The 21,302-nt window shown below is 32.8% G+C and overlaps 1 protein-coding gene across 3 annotated transcripts; it reads left to right on the plus strand.

The window, feature by feature from the left end:
* The first annotated feature begins 12,184 nt into the window (after positions 1–12,184).
* Positions 12,185–16,428, plus strand: LOC136204252 (protein MOTHER of FT and TFL1-like). 3 transcript variants are annotated; one of them, XM_065995475.1, is made up of 8 exons: positions 12,185–12,346; positions 12,963–13,026; positions 13,184–13,218; positions 13,484–13,588; positions 13,833–15,041; positions 15,587–15,648; positions 15,738–15,778; positions 15,891–16,428. In XM_065995475.1, the coding sequence occupies exons 5-8, from the start codon at positions 14,736–14,738 to the stop codon at positions 16,109–16,111; spliced, it is 630 nt and encodes a 209-aa protein (XP_065851547.1). In that variant the 5' UTR covers positions 12,185–12,346; positions 12,963–13,026; positions 13,184–13,218; positions 13,484–13,588; positions 13,833–14,735; the 3' UTR covers positions 16,112–16,428. The 3 variants fall into 3 exon arrangements, with proteins under 3 accessions (XP_065851547.1, XP_065851548.1, XP_065851549.1); XM_065995476.1 differs by having other exon boundaries at positions 14,860–15,041; XM_065995477.1 differs by having other exon boundaries at positions 14,890–15,041.
* Positions 16,429–21,302: the final 4,874 nt, after the last annotated feature.

Here is a 21,302-nt window from a genome sequence, read left to right on the forward strand (position 1 = left end):
AACTAAGTATTCAAACATTTCGGACTAAAACTCAAGACACACTTGAACTAAATCTAGTTAGCCACACACACTGAGTCTATTTCAAAATTAAAACATGGAAAGTTCAGAAACAGATGCAACCCTTACGGGGGAGTAGTTTCCATATAATTCAATCATGGGGTAACTTATAACTGAGTTCCATAATTATGTATTTTGCCAACATCAAAATGGGGGAGTTTGTTGAAACATCTTTCCACAAGATTTTGATTTGACAAAATCATCCATGATTAAGAGGCAATTAAATTTAGATGTTTTGATTTAATTGTACTAATATGTTTGTTAAATCTTGAGTGCAAAAATATATAAAGTAAAGGCAGGATAAAAATCAGCACAAACGAAGCTGAGTAAAAAGGAACTCAGCATGACAGAATAGAAGCTGAGTGAAGTTAAAAATTCAGAAACAAAACGAAGCTGACCAAAGCTGAAGACTTCTTCCGGAGCGGTTAACTCAGCATGAACCGTGAACACATCGAAAAGAATAAACGAAGCTGAGTAAACAGTCAGGACAGCATGAATGTTCCTTTCACTAAAGGACAAAGGCTGCCAATCTTCTACACCAATAATTGGAACCTCAAAGACACCTAAAAGACTAATTCCAAGAGTCATAGGACGTTGGATTATTAGTAAAAGATAACTGACACAAACAAACAAGAGAGACGCTAGAAGACAAACCTGACGCCTACAGAAAATAAAGAAAGGGAATGGAGGTGCAGTCTGAAGATTTCCAGAAAGTGTTCCCCAAAAGAGCCGTTTTGGTGGCAACGGTCAAGACATTTCAAACGATCAAGTCCACAGGTTTTCGTCTATAAAAGGACAATCGAAGAACCAAAAGAAACAGAGACAACTGAAGCATAAAAAGAAAAATACAAGAGAGAAAGTTCAAAAAGCACTCAAACACAAAAAGAATCTTACACCGACGTTTCTACTCTATGTGTAAATGCTAGATTGAGTTGTAATCATCTAAAGTGTTCTTTAGTTCAAAAAGGAACAAGTCTGTGATCAATAGAAATATTGAGAGTGTAAAGCTGAGTGCTTGGTTGTAAGCATTTCAGTAGTAGAGAAATCTAGGTGCTGGGTTGTAGCACTTAGTAGGAGTTGAGTAGACGAATAGAGAAAGGTACTCTTGCATATTCAACTGCCTTGTAATTGGTTTGCGCTCTACCGTTAAAGAGCTCAATATTGGATTCAAAAAGCCCGGAGGACTCTGGGGACTGGACGTAGGCAGAGAGACCGAACCAGGATAAGTGATACTGAGTAATATCTTTAAACTCTCTCTTATAACTGCATTTGTTGTTTGCTTTATTTACTCAGCATATAAATTGTCTAAGCTGATCCTGAGTAAGTAAGTGGTACTGAGTTAGAAGCTGACCTCCAAGAGCGTCAATTCCTAACTCTCAAGGAAACAACCTTGGTCAACATCTGACTAAAGTTGTCCTGTGATATATCTCACCAAGCTGACCAAAGGCCGAGATAATAAAACTCTCAAAATAACTTCTGGTCAGCTCAGTTAAAACACGAAAAAATTATATTAGTTCCTAACCCCCTCTTGGAACTAATTACCAGGGACCAACACAAATGTCATCATCGATAAACCTGTGGCAAAAAGCAGGAGTTGAAGGCCACCAATTGATCGCTGAGGAAGAGACTCCAAACTTTGTCAGTGCATCAGCAACTCTATTTTCTTCCCTAAAGATGTGTGAAAAAAGAATGTTCATCCTAGAGCAAATACTGAGACAATGCAACCATTCTTGACGAATACTCCAAGGAACATCCATGGAACGATGTCTAAGCAGATTAACAACGTACATTAAGTCTGACTCAACCCAAAGCTGATGCCAATTTTTCTCCTAAGCAAGTTCAATTGCAAAAATAGCGTCTCTCAATTCAGCCATATAAGCAAAAGAATGAGGGGTAGAAAAAGCAAAACAACATTTGGGAAATCCACGATAGTTGCGAAAAATACATCCAACTCCTGCCTCGCATGGAGTGCCAAAAGCAGAGCCGTCTATATTTACTTTAACCCAGCCTAGAGGAAGTTTAAGCCAATGGACCGGTATAATGTTGGGAGCCGGAGGCGGCCTAGGAGAAGCCAGAAGACGGGATAAGATAACATCATCTCTCCGTGAAGAGCAAAAACCTTTAGAAGTGGCAAAGGACTCTCGAATCATTCGAAAGAGGGTGATCTTCGAGAGCTGAATAGAAGGAGAAACTTCCTTAAAGATTGCTTCATTCCTGCAATGGCAGAGTAACCAGATGCAAGTGACAGCGGCAACACGCCAGATCATCGACACATGTGAGCCAAAATGAATGCTACGAAGAGAGCTAAAGAAGTGGATGAATTATGAATAACGAGGCAAAGGGCAGTCAAAGTGAAACTCAAGGGCCCTCTGAAGAGAATCTGCAAAAGAACAACTAATGAATAAGTTGTTAATGGACTCAACATCCCTACCACATAGAACACAACGAGAGGCAAAGGAGAATCCAAGATGCTGCAGGAGGTCGTGAGTCGGAACCCGGCCATGCAAAACTCTCCAGAAAGTGAAAGAACGAGAAGTGGGAGTGTGAGCATTCCAAACAAATTTATACCAGTCCACTAAAGAGGAACATTATCAATCTGATCTTTAAACTAAATCAAAAAAAAAAATTTGAGAAGAAATCAGAATTATTAATTGAGTTCTTATTTTATCTTAAAATTAGAAAGTGTGACTATTTAATATAAACCGTAATAAATTATATATTGGTTCAAAATGAGTTTGAGGAAGAGGATCTTAAACTGTTCATGAAATGATTTTTTGATAAAACCTCAATCGATGATTTTTTTGTAAAATAAAGACTCAATTGATAATTTTTAGTTAGTTCAAAGATCCGATGGATGATTTTGATAGCTTAAGGTTCACTGAACATACATGATTGTCTCAAAATGGTCACTCAACTTTGAGTTTTGTCTCAATTAGGTCACTCTATTGATTTTAATGGTTAAAACGCATCGAAATAAGGACATGAGTGACACGTCAATATGAGTTAACTCAAATTTCTGACCGAAACGAAATGTGACAGCCACATGTCGGGTATTTTTATAAAAAAAAATTAAATTTTAGTTTTTTTTTCATAAATATAATCGACACGTGATAACCAGGTGGTGCATACGTGGATGTCTTATGTCATTTCGGTTAGAAATATGAGTTGTTTCATATTAATGTATCACTTATATCATCATTCCGATGTTTTTTAATCATTAAAATTGAGTGATTTTATTAAAATAAATTGAAGTTGAGTGACTATTTTGAGATAACCATATAAATTTAGTGACCAATGGTGCATTTAACCTTAAGGTTCGAATTGATTTTAAACTTTAGTTTAGTGAGTAAAATGAGTATATAAATACAGGAGTGACACAATACAGCTGGTACACAGAAAGTGTAGTTACCAGTTTCTCCGCGGCACGATGTTCATCGGAGAAATGCGATTAGGGTTACATACTCAACTCCATCACGTTTTGATTCGTAAATCAGTCTCTCATCAACTGATAGTCATGAACCCATATATCCAAACATGTAGGAGAATTAATGCTTATTCATTTCCTTTCCTTTAGTTTCCCTTTCTTGATTCATTTTTCCTTACCCCTGTGAACCAAACGTCCCTAATTGAATCATCTTTTCCTTTCATTGTGAATGCCTAAATTTTAAGTTTGCCCTGCTATTTATATTTATATGACTTTTAGCTTCTCGACGCTTTGTATGATTTTGAACATCTAGGTTTCAATTTTCAAAATGCCTCTTTTTTTCAAATTTTAACTTGTAGATCTTTAAAGAAGTGTCTATTCAGCTAGATCGAAAGGTTTGCGTGGATTCTTCTAGTGGCCATGGGTGTAATTTACCCCAAAAATAACACAATTATTTCGAATTTGGTTGGGTTTTGTTTACCCAGCCTATAGCCACTGAACATTGATCACTGAAAACCTTGAAAATTTTCGGTTTGAGATTATTTAGGTGTTATTTAGGAAAGATAGTGAATTTTTAGAAGAAAAAGCTCTAAAAAAATGTGATTTTTGAAAATAAAAAATGTGGTTTCATGGTAAATATAGTTCTGAACAACTTTAATTCTTGATTATTTTCATTTTGAGGTCATTAACGGTCGTTTATGATCATTTTGAGGAGTTAGTTAAAATTGAGTGAAGACCGGTGTTAAAAGGTGTAAAGTTCGGTGGTCATACCGTTAAGAATTGAAGTTTAGTGGCCACAATGTTAAAATGAGTAAAGTTCAGTAGCGATGGATGTAATTCACCCGTTATCTACATTTGATGTTGCATGTCATAAAAAAATTTTAGTTGCATACTTTGGATTATTTATTAGAAACTCTATTTATTGAAAGATTGTAAATTTGGGTAAATTACACCCATGACCATTGAACTTTACCCATTTTCATATTATGGCCACTGAACTTCATTTCTTCCCGGTATGGTCACTGAACTTTACACTTTTTAACACCGGTGGCCACTTAACGTTTCAAAATGACCGTTGACAGCTAAAAATAAAAAATCCAAAGAGTTGATGATATTTTAAGGAACTTTAATTCTTGAAAATTTTCGTTTTGAAGTCCTTTGGGTGTTGTTTGGTTAGGAGTTGATGATATTAAAAATTCTTGAAAATCCAAAGAGTTAAAATTGAGTGGCCACCGATGTTAAAAAGTGTAAAGTTCAGTGGCCATACCGGGAAGAAATGAAGTTCAGTGGCCATAATGTGAAAATGGATAAAGTTCAGTGGCCATGGGTGTAATTTACCCTTGTAAATTTCATAACCACAGATTTAATATTTTTTTATTGAAAATGCTATAAAATGGTTGTAGTTATGATTTTATCATCGAATTCATTTTAAAATGGGAAACTTTTTCATCAATGAGTATCAAGTTGTAGTTATGCTTTTTCATACTTTGATTTATCTCATGTCAAATAAAATCTTCAGATTTCATGTTATCATCACTTGGCATCGGATTGAGATATCCCGGTTAACTAAGTACGATTACTGTTCTTACAGGGAAAGAGATAATACCATATGCAAGTCCTTCTCCAAGGATCCGAATTCATCGGTTGGTAGTGGTGCTTTTCCGGCCGAAGAGGCCAATGGGACTTGTGGAAGTTCCAGAAACACGGATGAACTTCAACACTCGTCTGTTCGCGGCTTTTTGGGACTTGGGGGTGCCAGCTGCTGTTGTCTTCTTCAATTCCTCCAAGGAGCCAGCTCCTCGGAGGCGCTAAGTTTTGTGCAGCTAGCACGTTGTCAGAATCGGACCAGACATCAAACCGGAATTATAACTGGGTCACAGGTCACTTGGTTCAACCAAATGACTCGGATTGGTTAGACCGGATGATGTAATAAATAAATAATTAAATAAATAATAAATTTAATTATATTATATATACTTTAAAATTATTTATATATATATATATATATATATATATATATATTCATTCATAAACAATACTCAAGGTATATATTAATTTTACTGGAATAATATATGTATTAATTTTTTATATATCATAAACTATGAAAGAAGAATATGTAGTATATTAGTAATTTTTTATATAACATAAATTAGTATATATCACAATTTTGAAAAGGCATACATCAACCCTCAAGTCTGTCTGTCTCTTCGCCTCCTTTTTTCTTCTTTCCTTTTCTCATTTTCCTAGAAAGTAAATGGCTCATCCTCTCTCTCTAGTTTGCTACTTTCTATTTTTCCGCCATTTTAGACGCAACCATAAAAAGAAAAGAAAAAATAAACTCACCAATGTCAGTGCGATGGAGAAGCAACCACAAAAAGAGATGGAGATGTGCAAATCAAAGAAGGAGAAGATGATCTGTTGCTGTAATTTTTTGGTTTGAAAGAGAAGATGTTTTTGAGAAAGTTGCAGATCTGTAAAAATAACCCTTAAAGTTGCAAAACCGGAGTCATACCGGTTTCCGGCCTCACCGCCGGTTTCCGGTTTGACTCCGGTTCAGTCCGGTTTTTTACACATGCAGAAACCCGTTGTGACCCAGACCGGAGACCTGGCCGGTTTCCGGTTCGACCGGTCGAACCGGCCGATCCGGTCCGGGTTTGATAACATTGGCTAGCACCGTAAACGTGTCTTTAAGTTGTATTCCGGGGGGTTTAATAACGCATTGCTATTAATTGAGATAATTAGGACTCTTAATTAATAGCTTACATCAGGGGCGGAACTAAGGGAGGTTGGGGTGGGCTCGAGCCCTGGCAGGCCGCCCAAGAATTGCGAATTTTTTTTTTTTATAGTAATGGTGTCCGATAATATTTTGTTAAGAATTATATTGACTCTATGTAGTATTATTTTAATGTTTAACGGTAGATGAGATGGTTAATGATGTTTACTTCTAGTTGAGAGGTCATATGTTCAACTTCCTACAACCTCATTTTTCTTTTTAAATATTATTTATTTTAATTTTATTTTTTCAAAAATTATAAAAACATGTTACCGTTATTAATTAATTTAATTGTACTCTTTATTTTTATTTGGATCACACTTTTGAATCCATTTTTAATATGTATTTACCATTAAAAAAAAGTAAACATGTTTAATTTTTTATTAGTTCAATGCTAATTTCTAAAAAATGATAAAAAAAATTTATAGTTTTAACATGTTGGAGGCTAAAAAAATTTATCCAGTCCTAATGGGTTGGATTTTAAAAATTTACCGTCAACCGTGCGGTTAAAATTAACCCCCCAAATTATTATGTTAAAAATTATCGAATTTTATGTGATATAATATTTTTAACATTATAAAAATTTATTTTTAAATATTTAAGTCCCGGTTTTGTTTGGGTTCTGGTTCCGCCACTTGTTTACATTAAGATTAATTGAAGTGGTTACAACAAAATAATTTTGTCTTCAAAATATATAAAGGATAATTTAATGTTAGCCTAACAGGTATATTTGTATTTTACTTGGTTTAACCTTATCACTCCCTCAAATTAATGGTGGATAAACTGTTAATTTGTCTCTTAATTGAATAAATCGAGCCCCGGAAGGGGTTTCGTTAAGATATTCACTGTTTGATTGAGGATCGAAATGTAACAAAGCCCGAAGAGCCTTGCGTGCCACCTTATAAAACAAAATGTAAAGTTCTAAGTGCAAGTTAATTTCTAAGTGTTTAGCCCGATCATGAAAGATATGTTTCGAAACTTTTGCGGTGAGACATGCCGGTGCTACTGCAATATATTCGACTTTTGTGGAGGATCTAGACATTGTGTTGCTTTCGAGACATCTAAGAGACTAAATTTGGGCCAAAAGAATCTGCATAGTTGGAGGTGGATTTTTAATTAGATCGGATAATTATCGTGTTCGTGTCATTTTGGGTTTGTGTTAAAAAAAAAAGTAAATCCAAACCCAATCCAAAAAATTTCGTGTCATATTTGTGTTAACCTATTCGGATTAGTGTCGATTTCGTGTCGTGTTTTTGGGTTGTATGTAATTTTGTTATGCATATATATTAACGATAACTTTTAAGAATATAAGAGGATATGATACTATTTTTAAATATATATATATTTTTTTTTATCATTTTTAGATTAATATGTTAACACTAACTATCAAAAAGTCCGTTAATATCATGTTAAAGGGTCATATAATGTGTTTATAACAATTTAGGAGGTTCGAATCATATTTGCAATTAATAATTATAATTTTATTATCTTTACTAATAAATTGACATATAAAAACACGAGATAATATAACAATGATTTTAAATATTCGTGTCATTTCGTATCGTTTTCGAGTTAGCATATCAACCCTAATCCAACCCAAAAATTTGCATGTTAGTTTCGTGTCAACCCAAAAATGACACATTACCTACTAAACTAAACTCAAACTCTAAAATTTTATGTCGATTTCGTATCTTGTAATTGTGTCATGTGTACCTTTGCCACCTCTATTTTTAATCATCAAGATCAACATGTCAATCGACATCTGCAAATCCATTAATATCAAGAGATTGATGTATGCCGAATGTGGTGGGCATGAGTGTAGCTTGAGTTTGACTGCTTTCAATGTTCTATGGTCGATGATGCTTATACTTAGTGACTTTATTAACCGAGTGACTAATGTCTAGTCTCGTGATAGTAGCATATTGCAACCCTTCAACAATGCTACAATAACACCTAGGATTCTCAAAGGCTTGTCATTAGCAGGGGCATAAACAGGCGGCCCGGGCTCCTCCGACCGCCGGAACCATCTTGACCCCAAGTAGTTTCAGACCCCTGTCTTACAATTTTTTTTATCGGGGTATTGAATTAGCCCCCCCCCCCCCCCCCCCCCCCGGATGGGACATTAAGTGTTAAGTTTGTCCAAAATTCAAAATTTTAATATTTTGGACCTATTAGGTACTTCCTAAATCTAAATTTCTAAATTTTTTTAACCTGTTAGGCCTATCTAAATTCAAGTTTCTATTTTTTTTTTGCCTGTTAGGCCTCCCTAAATCCAAATTTCTATTTTTTTGGTCGGTGATAAGTGTCCAATTCAACGTTCAAATGTCCACTTTAATGCTAGGTTATTTAATTAATTTGGTGTTATTTTGGGTATTATTGCTTGTTTTGGTTTGATTTGCCTCCACAGGACTCAAATGATTAAAAGGAGCAGAATTGGACTTAATTGAAGCAAATTTGGACTAAAAGGGAATTTGGAGCTGATTCAGAGGAGCTGAAACGAAAATGGAGTTAGTCTTGCCCAAGACTAAGGATTTCGGGAATTGCAGATTCCAGAATTGATCAGGACTCTCCCTTATTCTATCAAGAATGAACCTGGACAGTTGGGAATGACTAAGCATGCACGAAATTAGGAGATATGACAGATTAGAAAAGATTTGTGATTAGGAAAAAGATTATTTGGTTAGCTAATTTTTAGGAGAGGCTTTTCTCTATAAAAAAGCATAATTTACGTTCTTAAAAGAGGTTCTTTTTAGGCTTTATTTTTTCAGTATCATTTTTGTTCTCTTTTTGAAACAGAAACATGTGTTCTTCCATGGCTATTCGTAGCTAAACTTCTATATTCGGTTAAGGGTTAATCCAAAGGAGGTTTTTCTTCATTATCGTGAGATTGTTGTGCTTTAATTATTCTTATTAATCTACCGTTTATTTGTTCATTGCATTTAGGGATTTATTCTCGATTGATTATTCAATCTTCGAATGATAACTGCAGGTCGTTCTTTGAATTGGATTGTCATACGACTGAATTGGTAAAGTTGGAGTTTTACCTAAATGAACCAATCATAGAAGCAATCGATAATATAAATTGAGTTAGTTTTGTATTTGAAAGAATAGATTCAGATTTGACAACTTGAGATTGTCTTTCATGTGACATTAATACAAAATTAATTAGGTTTGTTTGAGTCGAATGAACAAGTAATTTAGTTTCTGAATCGTCTACGCTGAGTGTCGGTTGGCTAAGGTCGGGTTTTTCTAATTCATCAGGCTGTCAATAGATTAAATCTTGACCGCTAAGGCATGATTATTTATTGATTAGGAACTGGTTATACGTGCGTGCTTGACCAGTTTAATATTAAGGAAGAATACTCCAAACCGATCCGGTATGTGTATAAGAGTCTATTTTATCTGTCTGTGATCGATACTGAGTGAATTACCTACCTGCGAACCCCCTTGATCGGATTTCTCCAAAACGTTGTTTACAAATCGTATTTACTCTTGTTAATTTTATTTTATTTGAAATTCTCAATTGGTTAAATCTCACAAATCAAAACCTTCTGTTTATTTACTTTGTTTATTTATCAAGTCATTATTGTTTTGAGTCAGTAATATTCCATTGGGTTCGACTTTTGCTTACCCTTGTTACAAATCCATAATTCGGTCAAGTAAAGTATTAATTATTTTTGGTGGATTCGACACCCATCAGTCGGTTAGGCCATCTTTAAATCAAATTTATTATTATTGTTTTGTCTGGTAGGCCCTCTCAAATCAAAATTTTTAATTTTTTTACCTGTTCAGCCCTCCCTAAATCCAATTTTTTTACATGTTAGCAATCTTATATAAAATCTAGCTTAATTTTGAGAAGTTGTACATTAATACTTAAAAATTGGTTCTTGACCACTCAAATTATAACACGCATATATAAAAAAATAAAAATAAATAGAGCAAGTTCGATTTAGCCTTTTTTTTTTTTTTGCAAATGCACGTGTAAAATCGGTCCCCCAATCGAGTAATCATGTATTCGCCACTGGTCATTAGTAACATTGAGCTTGGTGGATGTGCCTGAAGATTCTGCCATTTTTTTACCTTTGTAACAAGTTATGTATTTTCTTTGATTCAAGTGAAGAGAAGTTGGAGTCAAGTGGCTTCCAAGCTAAGGAGGTACAAAAGTTCTCCAAGATCACAAATGGAAAAACGAGATTCAAGTTTCCGGAACAAACGTCCCACAATCGTGTCACACCTCCTTGTGACAAAGATATCGTCTATATACCAAAGACAAAACAGCCGAACATCTTGAGCATTAAAACAATATAAAGACATGTCGGTCTTCAAGCATAGGAAAGCCTTAGCAACTCGAGCAGATAATAGTAAACCCAAGTTAAACGTATAGTTCGACCTCTGGTAACACGTTTAGATTGTTTTTTTATAGTAATACTAATATTTCATTAAGTAGTAAAATTGCAAGTACAAGATGAGACCAGTAAGACATAAAACCTCACATACATATAGGCTAAGTCTAATACATAGTCCACAAGGGCAAGAAAATGACTATTAAAAGCAAAAAGGGCCATCAAAGACACATCGAACATAAAGAACAGTTGAAACATATATTTATCATAGCTCCAAATTCGCCGTAAAGCAAATGTAGACCAATTTTCAATATTTGAACCATTCTGAACCTTCGGATCTAAGTCCTTTTTTTTGCAACCACGTATTTCCAGTGATCTACGAATAAGATCTACCGTTTCTGCCCTTGCTAAAACAGAAAAAGTTACAAAAATAAAGATTTTAGCCACCAGATGCAATTGTTAGAAAATGGCTTTGTTATGTTGAATGAAAAATGGCTTTGAAAGTGTGGGGTATATTTGTCTTTAACCACTTTGCTCTCAAGAACACTTTTACAATCCCACATGGGAAACTTATAACCCTTGAGTGGGTATATAGAATTGGGCTTTAGAAGCCTTTAAATTGTGTTAAGTGGTTTTTAGCAAATATACCACACGCGCGCGCTCGCTCGTTCGGTGGTAAGAGTTGAGGGAAGGATATGTAAATCCTAGAGAGAAGGCAGACCTTCTCTCGGTCTTTTTATGGTTAACTCAATGCTTTTTTTTTTTTTTTATGGTTTATAACTCCCTTTTCTTAAAGTTTATATTAGATTTATTTAGTTACTTGATAAAAAAATGGTAAAAAATATTATTAGACCCCTGATCTTTTATTTTTTGATTCATTGAGTCCTTCATCTTTTATTTGGATATATTAAGCTCATGATCATTTATTTTTGGTCTCATTAAACCATTGATGACCAAATTAGTAAGTTATGAACATCTAATTCTGTTAAAAACACGTTATTAACTTTATCTGTATTTAAAATTATTAAAAAATATATTTTTTTACATTTTGAATTAAGGTTTCTACAGTTTTTCTACAGCCACATTATACATCCAAAACTGCTTTCAAACAGTGAAAAAATAAAAAAATCGAATGCAGTTACAATGAATAACAACCTGTTAACCGAATTTTATATTCAAAATTATTTTTTTTGGTCATCAAATGCTTAATGAGACTAAAAATAAATGATGAGCAGCTTAATGTATCCAAATAAAAGATAAAGGGTTTAATGAACCAAACAAAATGACCAGGGGCTAATGATGTTTTTTGCTAAAAAAAAATTACCTAAAATTCCACTTTTTATTTTATTTTTCTTTATTCTAATTAATTAATTTATTTAATTCTAACTGTTAATATTTGTTAAATCTATAATTTAACATTAATGTATAGAATTTACAGGAATACATAATTCTGATTTATTTATTTATTTATTTATTTGAGAAAAGTACATAATTCTAATTTACAAATGCCAAAATTAAAATACAGGTAAAATACAAAACACTTTAAAACTAACGAACTTATACGTGTCAATACTAATACGAGAACTGACTATTTTATCAGGTAAAAAGATAAACGATCTGAAGCCGACTGAAGCAAGAAAAAAACATTCTATTTCAGTGTTGAATATAGTTTAATCTGATCGTGTGTTTGTCGATTGGAATTAATCTGATCATAGATTTCAGAGTTGCGTTGCGGCTCCAAACCTTCAGGTAACCAGTATCCATCTTCTTCTCTTCATTGCGATATATGTATTTTGCGTAATTCATAATGATAGGTTTGTTATTGTTCTCTGATGTTTGCTGCTTCTTCTTCTTTGATTTTCCTGATTCTCAATCTAAATAAGTTTTGATTCAATTGAGCTGGTCTGGTTGTATGCTGAGATTTATGCATGTTGACTAGATTAATAGGATTCTTGAAACCCTAAACCTTTCCCCTCTGTCTTTCATATGGGAATTTAGTTCAGAAACTCAAACCTGTTTAAGGCATTATCACAAGCTCATGCACAGGCATTTATATGGAATTGAAAAAAATTAAAATAAATCAGAAGTTATGAAGTTATGTTCTACATTGAAAACTTTGCGTTGATTGACTGTTTCGCCCAACCTCTGTAATTTTGTCTAAATCCGTTTTTAATTTGTAATGTACATGATTCCTAAATTATATATCCTGATGACTAAATTGCTGAGTTTCGGTTGCTCATTCGCTTCCTTGAGTAATCAAAGTGCTGATGGAGAAATTTGTAATGTTATATGGCTTGTGATCTCAGTTTGCTGATTTGCTGCCGTTCTGGTCCTGATTTTGTGATGTTCTTATATTTTGATGCAGAAAGAAGTGGAACATGACTCTTCGAGGACTTAGCAGTTATGTGATTAGAACAAATTGTAAACGAGTAAGAACTTGTTCTGTTCCTTTTGTCATCTGAAGTTAAAGCTTGCTCTAATTCTCTCATCTTTCAGTTAAAATAAAACTAAGCTTGCTTCTTGAAAACAAAGAAACCCCTTCACTGTTTTCAACTATTCGGTAACACTTTTCCGGTTATATTGCAGCTTAAAATTGACATACACAGTGAACGCCTGAAGCAGTAAGTTTTCTCTCGTTTATAAAGTCTGATAATTCACATAAATACGTATTACTATTGCATTTGGACCTATTTACCATAGATTAAGGGTTTTTTTATATTACTTCTTTTTCCGCCTTTCATCCGTTTCTGCTCCATCTCTACGACTTTTTAGCCACTCGTTCTGTTCTGGCCTGTGTTTTTTCGCCTAAATTTCTCATTGTTTATATAATGTTCCACCGAGTAGAAAACTTGACTCTCTTAAGTATTCTTATTTTCATTTTTTCAGGAATTGTTTGGGTTCAATTGCGCAGATCTGCAATTGCATATACTCCTTTCTTCAACAAGATGTTAAATTTCAAGAATCTTCTAATGAGCAGAGACAGATACAAAGGTAACCTTTTTGACTAAATAGCTCGAGACATAAGTTAAAACTAATTTCAGGAATTGTACAATTGATTAAATTGATGAATTGAATACTTAATTTAATTTAGTTCTGTGATAATTTTGATTGATTGAAATTTTGATAAATTAGTGTTGAAATTGAAAATATTAATTGATGAATGATGTCTCTTTAGTTGTGATAGTATCGATTGATTGAAAATTTGATCGTTTAAATATTAATTGATGAATTGTAGATTAAATTTGATTGAGAATATGGTAGCTCGAAGATTAAATTTGCCACTTACAGCCGGTCCCAAGTCCGGACAAAGGAGAAGGGTTGCGGTAGGTTTGTGGTGGCCAGCGTGAATCTTAGCCACATCTTATGACATGAACCAAAATATATGGTCACGTTAGCCGATCCCGAATCATTTCGGGACTAAGGCTTTGTTGTTGTATTAGTATTTCCAATGCTGCCGGTAGCCCATCTTTGTCTGTTGTCAAAAAATAATTATCCGTGTAGGTGTATGTATAATAATGGCCTGATGATATGATTAGATTCTACATTATTTGTAAAGAAAATAAAGTAGAGAATTTGCTTGTCAATTGTTTATTTTATTTTAATTGATTTCTTTATTTTTCACCTCCTCAATAATCTAATCAGTGCTACCTCAACATCTGAATCCCTTAGTTTCCAATGCATGCTGCTAACGGATTAATTCTTAAGAGTTATTGTCGTTACTAAAATGTTTAGAACTAGAAATACACACATGTCAAATTCATAAAAAAATTGAACCCAATCAACTTTGCATCTATGTTGCATGGAAACTCTTCTTCAATAGCGTTTCCGCATTTTGTATACATTTCCTAGCTATTTTTTAGGGTTTCCGTTTCTGTGTCCGTGCAATGAACATGGCAATTCTGTTATAAATGTAGTTTCAGAATTTTGCTATGGGCTGCAGGAATTGCTTGTCTGGATAAAGTTTCAGTCTAAATATTGCATTCAAGAGCTATGATTAAGCAACTTTTCAAATTAAGAAACAAAAATCTACTGGATTAAGCAACTTTTGAAAAGAAACAAAAATTTATTGGTTTTATTATCTTCAAAGGTATCCTCCTGCATTGCTGTCTCTGCTTATTAACTTTATAATAACCAGTGCATGGCTGAGATGTTACAGCCATGTCAGAGCAAATTACATTTTTTCTTGTATATAAACCCAGCAATTTCATTGCTTCTGCCTCTCACAATCTCTTCTTTTACTCTGTTATCCATGGCTGCCTCAGTTGAGCCTCATATTCTTGGTCGTATTATAGGCGATGTGGTTGACAAGTTCACCCCTATTGTTACTATGTCGCTGTGTTATGGACCTAAGCATGTTAGGAACGGGTGTGACATCAAGCCATCCATGGTTGTAGACCCCCCGAAAATCAAATTTACGGGCCGTCCTGATTATCTGTACACTCTGGTTAGTTACTTTTCTTTTTTATAGCTGTCAATTTGTATCTGTGCTGGTGGTTTTGTATGCATGCAAGTCGTTTTTGTATCGAAATATGCTTATTACCATATATGGATGATGAAATTTATATAAGATTCTTTTCTTCTTATTATTGTAAACAGTTTGTCAATCTAATTCTTTGTCGTGTGATGTGGTGCGGTGTGGTGTATTTATCTTTATGTTTTTCATCAGCTTCTCCTTCATTAAACCTTTTTTTTTTCGATCTGTTCTTTTACGCAAGTTAAAATCTAGTCAATTTGTAGAGCTATTTGTTATGATCTATGTTGCACTGAAACGGAAACGGACACGTGGAAACGTTATTCCTAATAAAATTTAGCTAGGAAACGGTAATGGAAACGGAAACAGACATGACACGCGGAAACGCTATTAAGAAGAGTTTCTATGCAACATAGGTTATGATTAACAGATTCATATATATATCTGCTACTCATCGAATATTGAAGTTTGTGAATTAGACGGTAGAGTTTAAAATTTAATGATGATGATTCATGCAGGTGATGGTTGATCCTGATGCGCCAAGCCCTTGTGCGCCTACCATGCGAGAATGGCTTCATTGGTAAGCAAATAAAAATATATCGCAGTCGTTACAAAATTATTTTCCTCATTATTTTTTAGTTGATTGGTTTGAAAATGTCGCGATTTCAGGTATGTGACAGATATACCAGGTGGTTCAGACATTTCTAAAGGTGAAAGCCTGAACTCAGCGGGGACGTATAGTGCACCGGGCCGCCTTTTTATTACAGAAAATATTTTTCCTAGTGAAATTATTTTTTCTAAGTATGATTAATATATTTACAGGGAAAGAGATCACACCCTATGAAAGTCCTTGTCCGAGAATCGGTGTTCATCGCTTCGTATTCGTGCTTTTCCAGCAGAAGGAACCATTGGGACTGGTCAACGTGCCACAATCACGAAAGAATTTCAGTACTCGCCTGTTGGCTGCTGATTTGGACTTGGGGCTGCCAGCTGCTGTCGTCTTCTTCCATGCTCAGCGGGAGTCAGCTCCCAGTAGGCGATAACTTTCGTGCAGCTAGCTAGCACCATTCACCGCAGTAAACAAAAACCGAGTCGAAAAAACTGCTGTTTTCTTTCAGTTGTATAAGTTTAATGATCTATATTTCTGAGTTTATGGTAAGTCACTCAGGAACCATTGTTTGTTAGTCCAAAAATGTCCTCCAAAGAATAAAGGACCAATTTGGTGTAAGGTTAAATAAGTTAAAAATGAGAAAACATTAACCTTACATATAGGTTTAGTTTAGGGTAATTTACATTCATAGCCTCCTGTTAACTTTGATATTACTTTTTTGGTATGGATTTTGAATTTTGAATTTTAAAATCAGGATATGAAAATCTCTAGAATTTGTCATTTACTAATATAAAGATTTTTTTCATTTACTAATATAAAAGTTTAAAAGGTATAATAGCCATTTGGATCTCTAAACTAAGGTTTCAAAGTCAATTAAGATCTTAAACTATTAAAATCATCAATAAGATTCCTGAACTAACCAAAAACTATCAATTGAGTCCTCATTTTAAACAAAAAATATCAATTGAGGCCTCATCAAAAATCATTCGGTTGAATAGTTTTTGAACCTCTTCTTCAAATTCATTTTAAACCAACACAAAGATTATTACATTCTATATCAAATAGTCACAGTTTCTGATTTTAGGATAGGATGAAGATTCAATTGATGATTTTCTCTTAGTTTAGGGATCTGATTGATGATTTTGATAGAGGGTCCTAATTGATTTTGAAGCTTTAATTTTGGAACCTTTGAGGTAACTGTGAACCATACATTTTTTTTTTTTTTGACTTAAACTGTTAACCATACATTTAAGAGGTAAAAAAGCATAAAATACCCTCTATTTATAAGTTACAAAAATGATCCTAATGTTAATAGTTATGAGTAATTTTATACATAACGTTTAAAATGTTACAATTTTATCACTACATTGGTAAATTAAATCAATTTTATACATCATTATAAAATACATTTTATTTTTTAAAAGTAAATTTATCTCTAACATTGACAAATTGGATTAATTTGAGAAATAATTAGAGGATTACGTAATAAAGGGCTCCTGATGTGCTAACCGCCCTCTCGGGCTAGACTTATACAGCAAGGCCAAACATACTGTCGCCTAGCTGGGTGATATCTTTTGGAATATATCCCCTCGAGACTTACTAGAAGCCACTTATTTCCTTTAAGGAGTGAGCTAGGTCTTACCTTACAACACAAACTGTATTATCGATCATGAATTTTGTTATTTACATTTCTAATGTGCGTCATTTTATTATTAATTAGTAACAGATCACAAACATATGAACAGACGTGAATTTTTTTAACGTTAAAAGATTATACTGTAATTAGTGAGAATAAGAAATAAAATGTGTTTTATAATAATGTATGAAATTGATTCCATTTACCAACGTCAGTGGTAAAATTACTCTTAACTCTCAATTTTGAGAATATTTTTTACACCTTATTCCTCTAAATAGCTTTTTTCCTTCTTTCATGTCTTTTACCATATTTCTAATCCCCTAAAATCTTCTTCATTTTCTTCTCTAATTGTCTATCGCTCATTATTCTTTTTTCTGGAGTTCCTTTTTAGAAATCTAATTAACACTCATTCAACAAAACTAGAGATGGTTGAATCAAATTAGAGAAGGTTTCACTAAAAAAAATACCAAATCAAAACTAATAAAAATGATTAGACAATTACGGAAATTACAAATCATATCAAATTGATTGAATAAAAATTAAGTCTTACGACTACACTAAAAGAAGAGAAACAAGCAAATGAAAATTGCAAAGACTTTATAATAAATTAATTGATTCTTCATGGACACCTAACCTAACTTCACCTAAAAGAAATCACTTAGAGTAATAAATATACGTGGAGAAAAGAAAAAGAAAATCAGATTTTTGTCTCTCGTTGTGTGGCTATCGCAGTTTTTTTTATAGGGGTGGAGAGATTTTTTTTTATTTCTAATAGAAATAGAAGCATGCAGGGCCGTTCCTGACCTTTTAGAGGCCCGAAGCGAAATGATAAATTTGGGCCCCTTTATATACATTTTTAAGTTGGAGGCTGAATGATTTTTTTTTTTTTATCACAAGGAATAAAGTACTAATTTAGTCATATGGTTATTAGGAGAGAGCAATTAGCATTCATAAACAAAATATTGCAATTTTTATCCTAACGTTTATCAATTGGTACATTTTCAAACTTAATTGACGAAAATGAGATCTTTTATGTGTAATTTCTTATCCTATCCTCACTGCAACCTCCACCGTTTTGGTCACTCAATATGGAAATAATTCATTTTTAATGTTAATGGAAAAAACTCATTTTTAATCAACTTTAACTAACTTCTCAAAATGACCGTTAACGACCTCAAAATGAAAAAAAAAATCAAGAATTAAAGTTGTTCAGAACGACATTTAGCATGAAACCACATTTTTTATTTTCGAAAATCACATTTTTTGGAGCTTTATCTCTCTAAAAATTCACTTTCTCTCTCCTAACCAAACAACACTTAAATGACCTCAAAACGAAAAATTTCAAGAATTAAAGTTGCTTAGAATATTATTAATGCTTTGGAATTTTATTCTTAGCTGTCAACGGTCGTTTTGAGGCATTGAGTGGCTATCGGTGTTAAAAAGTGTAAAGTTCAGTGGTCATACCGGGAAGAAATGAAGTTCAGTGGCCATAATATGAAAATGGATAAAGTTCAGTGGCCATGGATGTAATTTACCCTTAAAAAATTGGTAGAAAGAGGTCTGAACTTTTTTTTTGAACCTAGAAAGAGGTTTGAACTCTCAACCTCAATAAATTGAAAAAAATATATTTGAAAGTAATTAAAAAAATGTGAAGGAAGGGGTTCGAACCCTCAACCTCAAGCTAAAATGAAATCATTAATAACTCCTCCTACCAACTGAACCAATTACTTTTAGGTGTCATTTGGTTCGCGGAATAGAATGGAATGGAATAGAATGGTTATTCCAAAGGAATAGAATAGCAAAGAATGGAATAGAAATTCTTAGGAATTATTATTCCTATGTTTGGTTGGTGGAATACGGTAGAATGGAATAGATAATTTTTTTATTAAAAAGACAATATTATCCTCAAATGTAATTTCTTATTTATTTTAAAATTTTAATTTTTTACTATAAATTGTTCAAATATTTAATATATATTATTTTAAAAAATATATAAAAAATAGAAAAATGGGAAACATGAAAGACGAAAAAAACACGAAAAATACATTAAAAACGAAAAAACAATAAGAACATGAAAACGGAAAAATTGTAAAAACACGAAAAAAGAGAGGTAAAAAAACAAAATGTAAAAGCGCAAAAAAAACATTAAAAACACAAAAACAAAAGAAAAAAATGAGATAAAAGTGGAAAAGGGTGAAAACGCGAAAACATATAAACGTGTTAACACAAAAAAAAAACACACACGCAAAATATGAAAAAACACAAAAAATGTGCAAACCGTAAAAAACACAAAAACATAAAAAAAAAGTGGAAAACATGAAAATGTGAAAAAAAAATGAAAAACGTGAAAAAATCGAAAAACACGAAAACATGAAAAAGTGTTAAAAACACGAAAAATGCGTTTGTAACGTTTTTTTATGTTTTTCGTGTTTCCCAAGTTTTCTTGTTTTTTCCGTTTGTTCACGTTTTCGTATTTTTCACGTTTTGTCGTGTTATTGTGTTTTATTTTGTATTTTTTCGATTTTTCACGTTTTAGTTTTTCGGTTTTTCCCCCTCTCTTTTTTCTCCATAATTGTTACACTCTTTATTCCTCTTCATTTGTGAAACTCTAGGCTTTGCTGAGCAGGTAAGGAAGATGACTTGGGGTGAGCATTAATTGCATTTGGCACACGCGGTTTTAGACTGCCTGGTTTAACACGCGTGTTGACATATTGAGTCTTTGACTGTATGGAAATCTCATTGATTTTTTCAATAATTTTTTACTCAATTAATAAGTTATCATCAATCCATTTCCTTAACTGAAATTCAAAATTAAATTGTTTATTAATTATAATTGATTTTAAATCAATTATTAAAGATTTTATCAATTATTAAAATAAAAGTAAAATAAATAATATTAATATTTAAGAATTAAAACTAAATCCTAATCGCATTCAATCTTTGACTTACAAATTTAAATTCAATTAATTAACATTTAAATGATCAATGATTGAATTTGAAAAGATCAACGAAAGTTGAAATGCAAAACAAAGTGCAATCCTAAATAATTAAAAATCATCAAAGTTGAAATGCAATCCTAACTAATTAAAAATCATCAAATTAATTCAAATAAATCTAATCTAAACTAATTAAGACTTTATCTAATTAATACTCAATTAACAATTAATTTTTTAATTAAAATAATAATAATAATAATTTCACCCCGTCCAAATTCTATCTCGTCCCGATTTCTATAAAAATAATAATAATAATAATAAGACACAGATTAAAGTAAATTAAACTAATTTATAAAAAATGTAATAAATTAGTTTAAAGAGATCAAAAGATTTAAATAGATTTATTGAGATTTCGCACTCCAGATGGGCTTTGTCATTTTATTGTAAGCTTCCTTTTTCCATGTGGAAGCAAGTTAACTTTCATCTTATGTTGGTTAAAGAGATATTTAGTCTGGATGAGACAGAAGAGATTATTATCATCCCAATAAGTAAAAAGCTCCCTAGGCGATGAAATATGTAGGCTATCAACCAGAAATGGTAATTTCCCTGTGAAGCTAGCTTACTTTCTTATAGAAAAACAACGGAGAATAGAAAATTGAGTTGCTTTATCTTCCAATTTGAATCTCTCTGTTTGGAGTTGATGGAAGCTCAAGTTGTCCCTTAAAATCTAGTATTTTCTTGTGGAGGTGTGATAGGGGTATTTTACCCCTATCTTTTAGCGTGATTTACGGAATGATTTTGGATAAAATAAGTAAGTTTAATTGTAAAAATAAAGTATTTTGAATAAATAAAGAAATAAAAATAAATCTCGTACTTTTAGTTTAATTCCCTCGCTTTTGATTAGTTTAGGAAATAAAAACGTCAAGCTAACTCGGCTCTCAAGTGTTGTATTTCAGGTACAAGAAAGGAGCAAAAACTCACTTCATACGCGGGGCGTGAAACATGATGCCAGAAATAATTGCCCTATCCGCAGGCACCATGTGGAACTGACT

This window comes from Euphorbia lathyris, chromosome 8 (assembly GCF_963576675.1).
Source record: "Euphorbia lathyris chromosome 8, ddEupLath1.1, whole genome shotgun sequence".
NCBI classification, from domain to species: Eukaryota; Viridiplantae; Streptophyta; class Magnoliopsida; order Malpighiales; family Euphorbiaceae; genus Euphorbia; species Euphorbia lathyris.